This window comes from Procambarus clarkii, chromosome 57 (genome assembly GCF_040958095.1).
Source record: "Procambarus clarkii isolate CNS0578487 chromosome 57, FALCON_Pclarkii_2.0, whole genome shotgun sequence".
In the NCBI taxonomy this organism is placed as follows: Eukaryota; Metazoa; Arthropoda; class Malacostraca; order Decapoda; family Cambaridae; genus Procambarus; species Procambarus clarkii.
Genome location: NC_091206.1, coordinates 12658231 through 12673230, shown reverse-complemented (window position 1 = coordinate 12673230; position 15000 = coordinate 12658231). Strand labels below are relative to the sequence as shown.

Here is a 15000-nt window from a genome sequence, read left to right as displayed (position 1 = left end):
TGTACCTATTTATTTCTAGGCAAAACCAAGGCACCAAGTGTAAGGAAAATTGGCCAAATTCCCTATCCTGTGCTTGAATTAGGTGGAATTGGAATTGCTCTTAACCAAGGAGCATTGGGTGGTGAAGAGTTGGCAGAGACTGGTAAAAAGGTTATCTTAATACATTTTATGCTCAAAACCCTTCATATTATTGGCGTTACACAATAAACAGTGTATGTACCTACTAACAAGTCATTAAAAGGTTCTAATGAATAATTCAAATCATTGGGAACAAGAAGCCTGTACTTAAGCTTGTATTGAGGTCTCTTCCCATAGATTGAAATACTGTCCATCCCAGGATGCAACACACAACTGTTACCTAATTCCCAAGTACAGTACCTGTTTACTGCTAGGTGAATAAGGACATGAGCTGAAAATAAATAAGCTCAACCAATTTCCTACCCAGCGATCGAACCCTGGATTCCTGATTGCGAGTTGAGAAAGCAGGCCATTGTCTTATCACACTTATAATAGATTAGCATATTTTTCTAGAGCTTTTGTAATAATTGTAGGAAAATTATACCATGTTCTCTTGAAAGTTTTATTAAGAGCGAATAGTCAATGCAATTTTAGGAGGCAAAAAGTATTAATAATGCATACAAGATGCTGGCAACAGTTCCTTTGAGAGAAACCAGCCTAACTCAACATTGGAATTATTAACAAAAACCAGACTGTATTGACCATGTATAATGACTACATCACAAGTTTTAAGGCTTCTAGCATTTTTTTGAGAGAGAGAGAGATAAGACAGTATACCCATTTAACTGATTATCAACTCATTCAATTACTTTTTATAATTATTTATTATAATAAATACATTTCTGAATTCTAAATCATAAAAGAATAAATGAGAAATGTCCATGGATGTAACAACAAAACAACTGTCAGCTTCGAACATGAAAAAAACAAGAGCAAAGGTAAAAAATGGCCTCGGTAAAACATTTATTAAAATTCAAGGCATTTGAAGATTGTAATACACACTATGCTGTACATATGTAAAACTGCAAGCAAGTTATGATCTTCAGAGCATATCCTACAAGATTCACTGTGTAATAGTTTGCCCTGTTTTGTGTATTGTATAACTGGATGGAATCTGTGTGTGTTTTATACAAATTACATGTTGGGGTCAATGTGAGTACACTAGTAGTTCAACACAATGCCAAACAGCTTATTCAAGTGCCCTAAGTTACAGACATTCTACTAAATCGGAGAAATGTTCTACCCAGGTAAGAACTACCTACCTAAGGTCTTGTCTCAGTACTTTAGAGGTTAAATTAATATAATATGAACTAGTTTTAAAATAGAAGTACAATAATAAAGGATATTTATTTATAGTTACCTTGGAAGAAAAAAATTAGAGGGTGGAAGAGGGGGGATAAATAATATTGTGAGCTAGTCTTCTTCCTACAGGAACACTAAATTCAATCACATCATTACTGTACATAGACAGTCTGTACAACAGTTTGATTGTTTATAAAAGCCAAATCAAATAAATTACATTACAATATATACAAAAGTCACTATAACCAATGGCATATGTTACCAATGTAACTAATTGGTCTGTAAAAATGTGTATCTAATATAATTGAAACTAATAAATACAGAAAGTTTACTAGAACTGACAAGTAATCAAATAATATTAACCACAAAAACTACTCCTAATGAAGCAGTAAACATTTATGACTTGAGGTATGTAGTGGCAGTATGCTTACATTTCTGAATCCTGACCAGTTATTTTTGCTTGCTTTCTTCCCTCCCTGTAATATTGATGAACAATAATTTGGCCTTGAAACATAACAGGTAGATACGAGCTTTATAATGAACTAACTGCCAGTAAGCATATAGAATGAAAATAAATAAGTATATGCCTTATAATTCCAGTTATTGGGACCGGAATCCTGTATAGTACTTGGACTTACTGAGGTCCTATCCCTAGGCAACCCGTTCTCGCAAATTTAATAAGTCAATATTGACTTATTAAATATGTGCATAAGTGACATACTTAACATAATAGATACCCTTAAAAAGATTCATAGAAAACACCGACCTTACCTAACCTTGTTAGTATCTTAAGATAAGCATCTTATTGCCTCGTAATTACAATTATTACCTAACCTATAATAGGTATAGGTTAAGTAATAATTGTAATTACGAAGCAATAAGATGCTTATCTTAAGATACTAACAAGGTTAGGTAAGGTCGGTGTTTTCTATGAATCTTTTTAAGGGTATCTATTATGTTTAGTATATCACCTATGCACGTAGTTAATAAGTCAATATTGACTTTACGAATTTGCGAGAACGGGTTGCCCTAGGCCAACTACTGACCTTTCCTAGGATGCAACCCACAACAATTGCCCTACTCCCAGGTACCTAGTTACTGATGGGGTCAATGGAGGCATTAGGTGAAAGGAAACATGCCCAACCATTTCTGCCCCACCCAGGAGCTGAATCTGGGATCCTGAACTGTGAATTGAGGATATAGACCACTGTACTATGGGAAAGAAAATAAATACTGCATATAACTTATCTAATTTATCTATAGTAGTTAAAATCCTGAACATTTTTAGTATGCCCTAATTGCTTACTATGTTCCTAGAGGGTTTAGCAGTATTTGTGGCTTCACAACTCATTATACTCGATTAAAAGAAAATTAAATTTAATCCACCATGGCTTAGAGAAGACGCCTTAGATTAAAAAGCACCTGCATGTGTTAGGAAAGTAGTACCACGATGGTACATGTCTGGGTGGTTTGGTTACACAGGACAAACAGTGTCGAGCGGAACTGTAGCCCCTTTGATTACACAAGAGCCTTACAAAAGGTTTTGGATTCATGTTATGATTTTAATATAAATACTTTTGTTTAATAAATACCTATTTGTTATTTTCAAGTGAGACATTTACAGGTTGTGAACCTTGAAGGGAACCTTCATCTCATAATATAACAAATTGTAAAATCTTCAATAAATTATTGATAAAGTTCTTGATCAAATGCTGCATCAATAACTTGTACCAACTTTCAAATGGGACTGGCACAGTAAACCAGCTCAAGTATTTATCAAAGGAACCTCTTTCCTTACCATAATTCACTCCATATTTAAATTTTTAAATTGTCAGTTTTAAGATAATTATAAATAATTTATGCCAAATAACAATATACTGTATATAATGAAATTATATGACATATGTACCCTACATGTGCAGACATGAAAATACACAAACTTTCATGTATATGCTTACAACATCCAAATGTGTTTCAAAGAGATTTAACAAATAATCTATAACCATTCTTATTCTGGAGGCCAGGAAATTAACAGGAGTCATGGCGGGGCAATAAACATTTATGGAATATTTTGTGTAATGAGCTAGAAATTGGAATCCATATGATCAATAACAAAAATATATTATAATCCACTAACTGTTACACAAAAAACAACAGCAGTTAAACTGCTTCACAGCAAATAGTCTACTCTCAATGACAAGATTATTTATATTTACTGCCCAGACTAGTTGTCTGATAACTGTTGCAAAATCTGGAGGGTTGGTAACACCGTGGATTACTTTGGCTGGTGTAGGTTGGAGTAGGTTGGAATAAATTGAAGTAAATTGGAATAGGAAGGTGTTGGTTGGTGTTGGTTCGTGTAGGTTGGAGTTGGTTGGAGTGCATGAGTCCACCGGTCATGAGATCAGATCATGTTGGTCAGACAACAGGGTGAATTATCATGCTACATCAGGCCGTTATGATATTTTTTGGTTGAAACATTTTTGGTCATCACGCTTATTTCCAACAGTTTATTGTATGGTTACAAACAGCAAGCATAGTAGTCATTAATAGTATGCCACTATGATGTACAGTATTTGAGAATAAAATATTAATTTATTTTTTATTTATTTTTATTTATTTATTTATTTATATATACAAGAGTTCTTACATTCTTGTACAGCCACTAGCACGCATAGCGTTTCGGGCAAGTCCTTAATCTTAATATTCCCCGGAATACGACCCGCCAAATCGTTTAACAACCAGGTACCCATTTTACTGTTGGGTAAACAGAGGCTACAGTTAAGGATTGCCGCCCAGTAAATCTTTCTCGGCCAAGATACGAACCCAGGCCAAAGCGCTTGCGAAATACCAGGAGAGTGTCTTAACCACTACACCACGGGACTGCATATGGTGAATTTATATGGTGTATTGCAAATGTTGAGGAAAGTATTTATTCTATTCCAGCATGGTTAGCATTAGTTTTCAAATTCAGATTCATAATTTCACATTAAATATTAATTATAACAGCAACTGCTAAATTTAACAGGAGTAATTAAGGAAAAGATCTATTTGCTACTTCAAGACATTGGTAGAACCTGTGCTTTAATTATAAATCCCCAAAATAATTTCACAATTTGACCTAAGTTGTTAGTCAAAATCTTGAGTCATGATATAAAAAGTGAAATTCAAATTTTTTCATGAGGTGTATACGGACATGACTTGCCATCGGTTTCTCTTCTGGGCTATGGCTTAAAGCCAGGGGATTATCTTGCACACAATAGGCATTCATGAATCTAGAGTTTCTACCAGAAATACTACCATTAAGCATCCTTACCCATCAAATTATTTGAAACTGGTCATTAATAAAAGCAAGAGTACAGTACTGCAGTAAAGAAACTAACGTTAAAGAACCAAGACTTAAGAGGGGACTGGTTTCATCATCAACTCTTAAGTGCCAACAATGAACATTTATCAAACAAGTTGAACTTGTACTTCACTAATCATCCTGAATCCTAAATTTATTTGATATTTGGAAGTCAATGGAAATGGGTTGAAATATAAGATCCGTATGATTTAATTTTCATGAATATATAATAATAAATTCAATAATTGCTTAACTTACTGTTAAATGAACAAATTTTTAACTTGTTACTATTACTGTTAAACTGTCTTCAATTCTGATCCCTTGAAATTTGGATTCATGTCTTACATTATGATACAGTGAAAGCTAAAGAGTGGAGATCACTCTGAGGTTTACTTACAAACACTCAGTCTTGTGAAATAACTATATGATATACATGCTTACAGTTGTTACGAGTTAAAATAAGTTGATATTTTCATACAGACAAATTCCATTCCTTGTCTCTATAACAAACTTTTGAATGGATGGTGGCAGTCCTTGCTTCCTTCTAGCACTTCTACTTTTACTTTCTACTCTTCTACCTTGTATCCCCTTTCTATCTACCCCTTATCTACTTTACCTACTCTAACCCATTTTCTCTCATTCTAAACTTTCCCTTTCCCCTTTACTATTATTCCTCTTCCCCCACCTCCCCCACTCACTCCTCCCTTCCACCTCACTCTCCCATACACTATACATTTTCATCTTCCTTCTTTCTCTCTATGTATGTGTGTGTGTGTGTGTGTGTGTGTGTGTGTGTGTATTTTATATTTATATATATATATATATATATATATATATATATATATATATATATATATATATATATATATATATATATATATATATATATATATATATATATATATATATATATATTATATATATATATTATATATATATATATATATATAATATAAATTAGCTAAAGACTTTAGCTAATTATTCCCACTTTCAAAATGTGGTTTCATTGCATTCAATAGCTTTTCTTGATCTCATTCCAAGGGTAACTCAACTATGATGACATTATTTATTAATATAATTTGGTAATTTTAACTAGTGACAAAATATGGGCATAAATTAACAGCATTTCCTAAGGGTCGATGCACACTTGAGGGTGACCCACATTCTAAATGGATATTAAAAAGTGTAGCTCATTAAAAAGGAAATCTGCTTGAAGTCAAATCTGACTTTCAATGGTAAAAAAAAAAAAGTTTAAATACAACTAAAAGTATTAAAGAAAAAATATGCTCTTATCTTTACTTGCCCTTAAGATGCCTATACAAATTCAACCCAAGAATCTGAATATCAACCTTGATTGCATCATTAAGCAAGACAACAACAACAACAACAACCTGCTGGCCATTAGAATGGAGGACAATTATATAGTAGTATTGTACAGCATTTCTATTCCCACTAGTTTTGTTAGGAAAATTAACTTTTAACATATCACATTGGTCAGAATTGCACAGATCATTGGGTTGTTTATGTCATATGTATGGCTGATGCTTCACCCTTGAGCCGAATATCACGGCTAAAAATGGACAAAATTTTAGAGATACAGTACATGTATTGAAGAGAACATACTATACAAGTGGCCGGAAGGGTGATGCCCAAATGAGGCACAGAACATAACACTACTACAAACTTAACGTAGGGTAAAAATCCCGAGATAAAATAAAAAATTGTATCCATTATAGACAAAATCTTTGGTCCACAATGTGAAGTTCAGGAGGGATTGTGTGCAACACATATTTAAATGAACTTTATTTCAAGCTTACCTCTCAACTTAGAACGTAACTCGAGGACTTGCCTGAAGATATTAAAGACTTTCAAAAACTTAACTACTGTACTTATAAGCAATATGGTTAAAATGTTGTCTACTGTCACAACCATTTCAGAATTCTAGGATAAAGAGAATTATAACAATAAATTAAACTTTTTTAAATTGTTTACTATACTGTTGTATTGTTTAAATGCGATTGAAATATTTATTTAAAACAGGAATCAAGCTTTTAACAGCTTGGAAACTAGCAGTGCTCTTGCTATTATGTTAATAGTGACTAGATACATCTCATTGCAATTTTACAAATTTGCAATTATTTTATTTTTGGCAAAGAAGAGCACCATTTTATCGACTAAATAGACCAAATTTGATAAAGATAACATGGATATAACATATGGCATCTTTACCTATGTTTATTACCAGCATGAACTGCAGGTTTTATAAGATTGTATTACCATCTGACTAGAAAGTGATGGCACCCTTTCTTGAACACTGATCAAGTTGTACCATTAATCCTCTTGACTACAGAGTGGTTTTATAGTGAATGATACAGTCTATATCTACTCCTGTCTATTGATATGACGACAAAATTCATATGGGAATAAAAACCAGGACACACATTTATGTATCAGTTGTAGTTATTTACTTGCATTAAACTTAAAAATAATATCATAGCTAATGTGGGAAGTACATTACCGTAGTTCTGTATTTCCAAGCACATATGATACACTTCATCTTATAAAACAGTGTCACCCCTTCTGAGAGAAGTTCTCTTGAGGGGATGGAGGAATGGAGATATGGCACTAAAAAACAAAAAGGTAAACGTGCTATTTCAGGAGAGTTTTATGTGGATACTTTTTTTTTTCTAAAATGAGCGATAAATTTTTTGTCATACAGATACTGAGATTATAATTCTCAAATTACATTGAGACTATTTACCCCTCTATGAGAAGAGTAACCTTAATATGATTCTTCTGTTAGGACAAGCCTCACTATTTTAGATGTGATAAGGTTATCAGTTTCCCTCTCATCTTATGTAGGACTGGTTTCTTCCATCTCATACTTCAAACCAACTGGATACCAGGTGTGAGAAGTCAGCATGATGGAGTCATCCCAGGCCTAGTGCAGCTCCTGTTATGTGTTGTCAGGTATCTGTGCTGTATTCATTGGAGGCTCCTTGTTGAAGAGAACTACCAGGGCTTCTAAAGACTGTCGTACCTGTTGGGTAATAAGAATGTTGTATAATCAAAGATAGGCTTTAACACTTTATGTGTATGAAGTGTGAAGTAGTACTTCTGCCAGATACAATGAATACCAAGACATCATATCTTTTATGTGATATAAAAACCCACAAAAATTGAACATTTGATGTAATAAACTGCCACTTTGTGTGGACCTACAGTATTACTTCAGTGCATAAGGCTCCTGTAGTATAAAGCCTCACAAAACATGCCAGGCTTCTACTGACAAACATCTTAAAAATTTGGTTTGCTTAAAAAGGTAAGGGAAACAGAATTAGAGATCAACCCAACCAAGGAAACATTATAAAAAAGCAGAAAACGATGAATCATGATAGTTGTTACTTGGTGACTTCAACTTGAAATCAATAGACTGGAAAGCCTATGAAGCAAGAATGGAGGATATTTGGACTTGTAAACCTCACCCTGGAGACATTCATGACTCATCATGTTAAGCAGGCTACACTTTCCAATTTTAGAATCACTTAAATACTATACATAGATGGTGATACACTTAAGAAATTCTTCACAACTTTTGTTAGACTAAAGCTGGAATATGCAGCGGTTGTATGGTACCCATATCTTAAGAAGCACATCAACTGGAAAAGGTGCAAAGAAATGCAATTAATGGCTCCAGGAACTGAAAGACAAGAGCTACTAGAAGAGATTAGAGGCATTAAATATGCCAAACCTAGAAGATAGAAGAAAAAGTGGCAATATGATCACTATTTATTTTGAGTCAAAATAGTAATGGGTATCTACAAAACTGATAGGGAAGAATTCATGAGACCTGGTACTTCAAGAACAAGAGTGTCATACATTTAAGATAACTAAACAAAGCTGCTGAAGAAATGTGAGAAAATTCACTTTCTTAGAGTGGTAGATGGTTAGAACACGTTAAGTGTGAAGGTTACTTGTTAAGTGAGAAGGTGGTGGAGGCCAAAACCGTCAGTAGTTTCAAAGCGTTATATGACAGTGCAGGGAAGACAGGGCACACTAAGCATAGCTCTTGCCCTGTAACTACACTTAGGTAATCAATCAGTCCCCCTCCCCCCCCAACCACCCTCCCACACCCATATACCCACCCAAGCCCACCAGCCTGGACCCGATGGAACCACCCACCCATACTCACTCACTCACACACACACACACACACACACACACACACACACACACACACACACACACACACACACACACACACACACACACACACACACACACACACACTCATTCTCATTCTCTCAAGCATATTGAATAGCAAAGTAAGAGAATTAGAAAGGCTCACTGTGGCAATGTGTTTGAGCTGGATACTGAGGGTCTTCTCGATCTCTGTGGAGGCAGCAGCATGAAGCCTCTGTTGCATCTGTAGTACCTCCTCATACATGCCATCACTGCAAGAGGGGAACATGGCAATAGTCTGACAGTTAATTACTGCTGCCCGGGACAGCAAGCTTGTACTGTACTTGGCTTATCGAGGTTTCCTTAAACCAATTACTGACCTTCCCCAAGACGCAACCCACAACAAATACCTAACTCCCCGGTACCTATTTAATACTGGCTAAATCGAGGATTCAGGTAAAAGAAAAATGTATGTCAAACCATTTCTGTCATATCTGAGTTCCTCGATTGTGAGCTGAGGACATTGGTCACCGTGCTACGGGACCAAGTTGTGGCATATTGCCATGGGGGACTGCTTACAATGTATACTTACAATGCACATAAATCTGTTATTGGCACGGCTCAAAAGAGGTGTTTTGCAACCAACTTTTTGCTGCTATTCTGTCTGGGAACATTAACCAGAAATAAATGTAAATATTGACAGGAAAGACCAAAATGTGATTTGATCATAATCAAAGGCCACTGGTACACAATAACCTCACCGCACAGTAAGTAATTAAAAAAAATATTTTTTTTTCATGGGTTTGGTTAAACTCCATTACATATACTGTATATGTATTATAACCATATTTGCATCAGTTATACAAAAAAAGGATAAAAAATAACAAAAATCAACATGTGATGATAACCATTATACTCTGGGGATTAATGTATGACAATAAGTCTCTTTAAGGGTTAAGATTTCCTGCATTCACTCCTCCTTCTAAGATAATTACAACCATCTGTCACAACACTTACTAGTCGTCGTACTTCTCCAGTCCCAGTTGCTGGCTGAGGATGTCAACCCGGTGGAGCATGAACGCCGCCGAGGCAAAGAGCATGAGGAGGAGGAGTGTGGAGATGATGAGGAGGAGAGAGGTTCTAGGTAGTGCCCACAACTCCTTGATGCCTTCACCCACTAACTTTACAGGCACTCGCCCCATCCTGAAGCATGCTGAGGAAGAGATACAGAATTAAGAAACAATGGTAAGGGTTATTGTCATTGGTGGAAGTGCATCTAAAAAGGTTCCTATAAGGTGGGATGGTTGTTAAGAGTGATGTTTAAGAGCAGAGGGATGTCAGAAGAGAAAAGTGGTGTGTGGAAGGTATCTATTAGGACTGGGATATCTGAAGGCGATACAGTTCATTTGGAAGGGAAATGTTGGTGAATCGAGGGCTATCTTTAAGGACACAAATATTTGTAGGGGGTATACATCTGTAAGGTTTACTCCAAGGGTGAATGTTTAAAGGAGACATTTTGAGGTGGGATGTCTCCAAGAGCATATCCAAGAAGGTTTGGAATATTAATATCAGGGACGCGAAGCCTCAAATGTTTTGCATATTAGTGACTATTATGTATTGTACCTGCATAAATTATGAATCCTCCAATGTTCATGTATCATATGTATGAATGTCTGTAATCTTGCATAAATATTATTATTATTATTATTATTATTATTATTATTATTATTATTATTGAGAAAATCCACTAGGGTTGTGAGGTGGCGCGAACCTACGACCCGGCATTGCCAGTCACAAACTCTACCACTAGATCATCCTAACTCGTAAAAGTCTTACAACCGGATTTATACTGAAATCACAGGACGTCTGGAGGCTCGAACTGAAGCCAATCCAAGATTTTACGTATGACCCACAAGCACTCAGGTGGAAGGGCAGAGTGGTCCCACACCTTACATATATCCCATAAGCTTTCAGGGTCATCAGCAAATTGAATTGGTTTCCATATACCCATGGAACTGCCTACCTGCCAAAGCCTTAAATGCAAGAAAATTGCTTCAATTCAAGATCCAGTTGGATAAAAATCATTGGGACAAATGGGGGATATTTGACAAGCCACCTGCTTCCTATCCTCATCAAGGCTACTAACAAGATGGTGGCCCTTGGCCCATCAGATCAAACAAAAGTGAGGAAGGGGGGATAGGAGAGTATAAAGCAACCTGTCATTCAGAAATGATAGTACATATTATTAGTATGGAGAAAATATGGACTGTTGTACCCAAAATAAGACTACATTTCGAACTTTAGTATTAATTTTGTAGAAGGCCTGAGAAAAAAGCCAAGAATCGAACCTAAACTTTCACAGACTTATTGTAGTCCATATATGCACTAAATTAGGTATTGTTGGCATATATAGCCCTAGGAGTAATCATTTATTCCTACAATAGGTTAAATTTGGTTTACCATTATTGTTCCACTTTTTGAAATGCCATTGATATTAATTCAATTCTACAAAACTAATTTTTGTTGGGTACAACAGCACATATTTTGTCCATTCCATCCATAGCAGCTATACTATAGGTTTTAACTTTTTTAAAGGATGGTATGGTATAAAGGTTTGTAGACGACTTACTTTTCACTAGGGAGCCTTGTGTGACCCATTGTAGTAGCCCAGCATCAGCATCTCTTCTGGGCTCTTCCACTATGCTGCCGCTTTTAGCACCCGAAAAACTCCCTTGTCGTGCTGCCGCAGAGCCTGCTGACCCCACTAAACTGTTGACTGGAATGCTACTGCTATTTGTGGTGGAGGGAATGCGGATGTCTTGAATGGGAAGAATGCTGGAGACAATGTTGGCAGTGGTTGTGGTAATGGTGCTGTCTCGGGTCCAGGGAGAAGAGATGGCAGTGGTGCTGATGAGAGTGGGCACTCCGATCAACACAGGGATGGGGTTGGTTACCACATAGGCAACATCGGAGTGGTCTTCACTCTCTGCACTACCCGACACCGAGTCCTCCACCTCGTCATCCTCTTCCTCTCCAGCCTGTAAAATATACATAGGTAGTTGTTGAGGAAGAGACTTCTGCAGTTAATACATGATTTCTGCTACCACAGCCACTGCACGAGGTAAAAGACAATTTGTTTCTCATATCTTAGAAATGATCATTACTATGTGGGGGAACTGATCACCCCACAGAAGAAGTATCAGCCCATCACCTGTTGACCTGGCCATGTGACTCCTAGAAGTATGGTTTTACACGGATTAGAGATAAGACAAAACAGAGGGTAGAAGGTCCCTTTCTGAGAAATCCTATACTTGACTACACGACAAGGATGGATACACCCGCACCTCAATATTATGCTCCACACTGATTTTGGCATCCAGCACCAGCACCTAAGGTCACGTTCACCATCTATTATACCACCACTAACCTCACACACACACACTACCTGTTACACCACCAGCTAATCCATCACTAATCTTTTACAACCTGTTACACAATGACCACCTTTCATATACTACACCACCACCACCTGTTATACCACTACCTGTAACACCATCCCCTATTGCACAACCACCATCCCCCTATTGCACAACCACCATCCCCCTATTGCACAACCACCAACTGTTCACACCCACCTGCACTAGCACACAAACCTCCACTGCACTCACCACCTGCACCACGGAGAGCGGAGGCTCGCTGTCGCTGTCTGCCATCCGCTGCGCCTTCTTCCAGATATGGAGCATGAGCTTGTAGGTGGAATCCCGGGAGAGGAGGGAGCCGAAAACGTATGTTTTGCCGTCCACCATGTGCAGACCCACGGCGTTGGGGATGATCTTTGCAGTCCTCTCCTTCTGGATCGTCTCCACTTGCGTCACAGGTATCAGCAGCTGCAATGACAGGGACAGATGTAGTCGGGAATCATGGGGTAGCAAGAACGACGGTGGTGAGTCGTGGGGGAAGCAAGGACAGTAATGAATCATGTGATAGCAACAAGAAAGTGGCTGTAGCAGCCACATAAAGAGATAATGTGGCAGCCACTTAAATCATCCCAAGTTATTCCACATTCTAAGAAATTCTATTCAAATCATTGAAAGGGGCCCCAATAATCCCCACATTCACTAATGACACTCTCCCTCTACACACAAGCAGCCGACTTCCTGTCACCGTCGAAGCCACTAGAAAGATGGTGACCTTCAGGTAAACTCCGGTAAATATCCATCGAAGTAACTCGAAGAACAATCCATTTCAAGAAGCAGGCGCCAGGAATTAGCGACAAAAGAACGGTACGAGCATCGCCACCAGACAACACGAACTGGCGATCCTATACAATTTTCCCTGTGCTATCCAGTGGCTGATGAGAGCTGACGGCACTGAATTATTTATCGACAGTCAACTGGTGGCGCGGCGAGAGCAGGTCACAGGGCGAATTTAAATACAATTTTGGAGATTTGTGGGTTGCTGGGCAATCTTTTGAGAGGGGGTGAAGTGGCACAGCTTGAGGGGGGTGAGGTGGTACAGTTTGAGGGGGAGGGGCGATGTGGCACAGCTTGAAGGTGGGGGTGGAGGTGGCACAGCTTGCAGGGGGTGGTGGCGGCGCAGCTTGCAGGGGGGTGGAGGTGGTACAGCTTGACAGGAGTGAGGTGATGCGATTTGAGACCTGGAAGTAGTAAGGCTTGAGGTGGGTGACAAAGGGTAGGGAGAGATATGAAGGGCAGTATGAAACCACAGGAGTTTTGGAAGTAAACAAGTTACAGCCCCGGTCCTGTGCCAGGTAAGTCCACTCCGGGTTCACCATAGCCCGTGCTACTTGGAACGTTTCGTTCCATGTAGCTGAATCTAAAAACAACAACAACAACAACGCAAACACACACTACCACACCCTGTCCACACCAGCAAGCCCGAGTGATTTCAAAAGACATCCATCGCCATTGCGACCCGTTGAGGGGGGTTTTAAAAACAAAAATGCGCCACAAACGCCTAAGATACAGGACTCGCGCCCATGGACGGCCATGTTTCACCAAATGCGACGTCTTGAAGATCCAAAAAGAAGGCGCCGGCATAACATCCATCACCCTTGGTCAAGGGGAGAATATTGTGTTATATTTCTCGTGTGTGGAGGATATCGAAAAAACTAACAAAATTCGATCGCACTCTTCGCAAAAGTGCACCACCTCTGTCCTCTCTTCTCACGTCAGTACACCGCCGACCGAACAGTCTTTATCAGCGGGACCAGCCGCTGGATCGCGGACCGAGGACAAAGAGAGATTACCACCAACATCGAGGAAGAAAATCCGAACCTGGGCGTATTCGATGTTATATTCTGCAGCACTGATACCGACGACGACAAGCGCCGCAGCATGAAGATATCCTTCTCCACCGTAGCCGCGGCCAACCAGGCTGCCACATATGGTCTCCACTGCTTCAGCATCAAGATTCTACCCTTCCAATTTAAGAAAGATTCCACGAGCTCCTACAGTGCGTTCAGTGCTACGATTACTCTTACCCCACCAACAAGTGTCAGCACCCCGTCCAGAAGTGCAGCCTTAGTGTCCAGGACCATCATTATTCCATCTGCAAACCAAAAACCCATTGCGGCCTGCTCTGCAGCGGCGATCACCCTGCAATTTCCCACCGCTGCTCTCGCAGACAGGAAATAATTACGATCCAGGCTGAATTCAATAAAGCCAAACCTTCTACTTCCGCTGCAGAAGCCACCGGCCCCAATCCTAGCACCTCAGCTCCCACCAACCTACCAGAAGACTACCAAACAGTGGCTCCTCCCAACAGGCCACCCGGCCTCCACTCTGGGGACCAAAGGACCAACCAGCACCTCACAGTCCCTTGCATCATGTGTAGGCATTATCCCTGGTCTTATTTTACTAGCGGAGAAGCTTGCCGGACCAGACAATCAACGATTCGTCAAGGAACTCAACGCGCTGTACCTAGCCAACGGCCTGCTCCCCATCATCGCCCAGGACGCAAGTCTTACTGCTTCCACTACCACTCCGGAGACTACCACCAGGACGACCTCGAGGTCGATCTCAACACAGACTCCAGAACCATCCAAGACCCGGGCGGCTCAAACAGGTAATTCCCTCTCCAGCTCCCAACACTCCTACCATCACCATCTCAGCAGCCGCGCTAGCAGACGT

General features: G+C 39.0%; 1 protein-coding gene across 10 annotated transcripts in view; it reads right to left on the bottom strand.

The window, feature by feature from the left end:
• Positions 1-566: 566 nt before the first annotated feature.
• Positions 567-15000, bottom strand: part of LOC123745054 (uncharacterized) — a 249725-nt gene continuing 235291 nt past the window's right edge. For all 10 annotated transcript variants that reach the window (XM_069306287.1, XM_069306286.1, XM_069306285.1 and 7 more), the window contains 5 exons: positions 12517-12735; positions 11478-11886; positions 9866-10061; positions 9015-9120; positions 567-7706 (listed from right to left, as the gene is read on the bottom strand). In XM_069306287.1, coding sequence (XP_069162388.1) covers positions 7623-7706; positions 9015-9120; positions 9866-10061; positions 11478-11886; positions 12517-12735 — 1014 coding nt within the window. In that variant the 3' untranslated portion in view covers positions 567-7622. The remainder of the gene's footprint in view (positions 7707-9014; positions 9121-9865; positions 10062-11477; positions 11887-12516; positions 12736-15000) is intronic.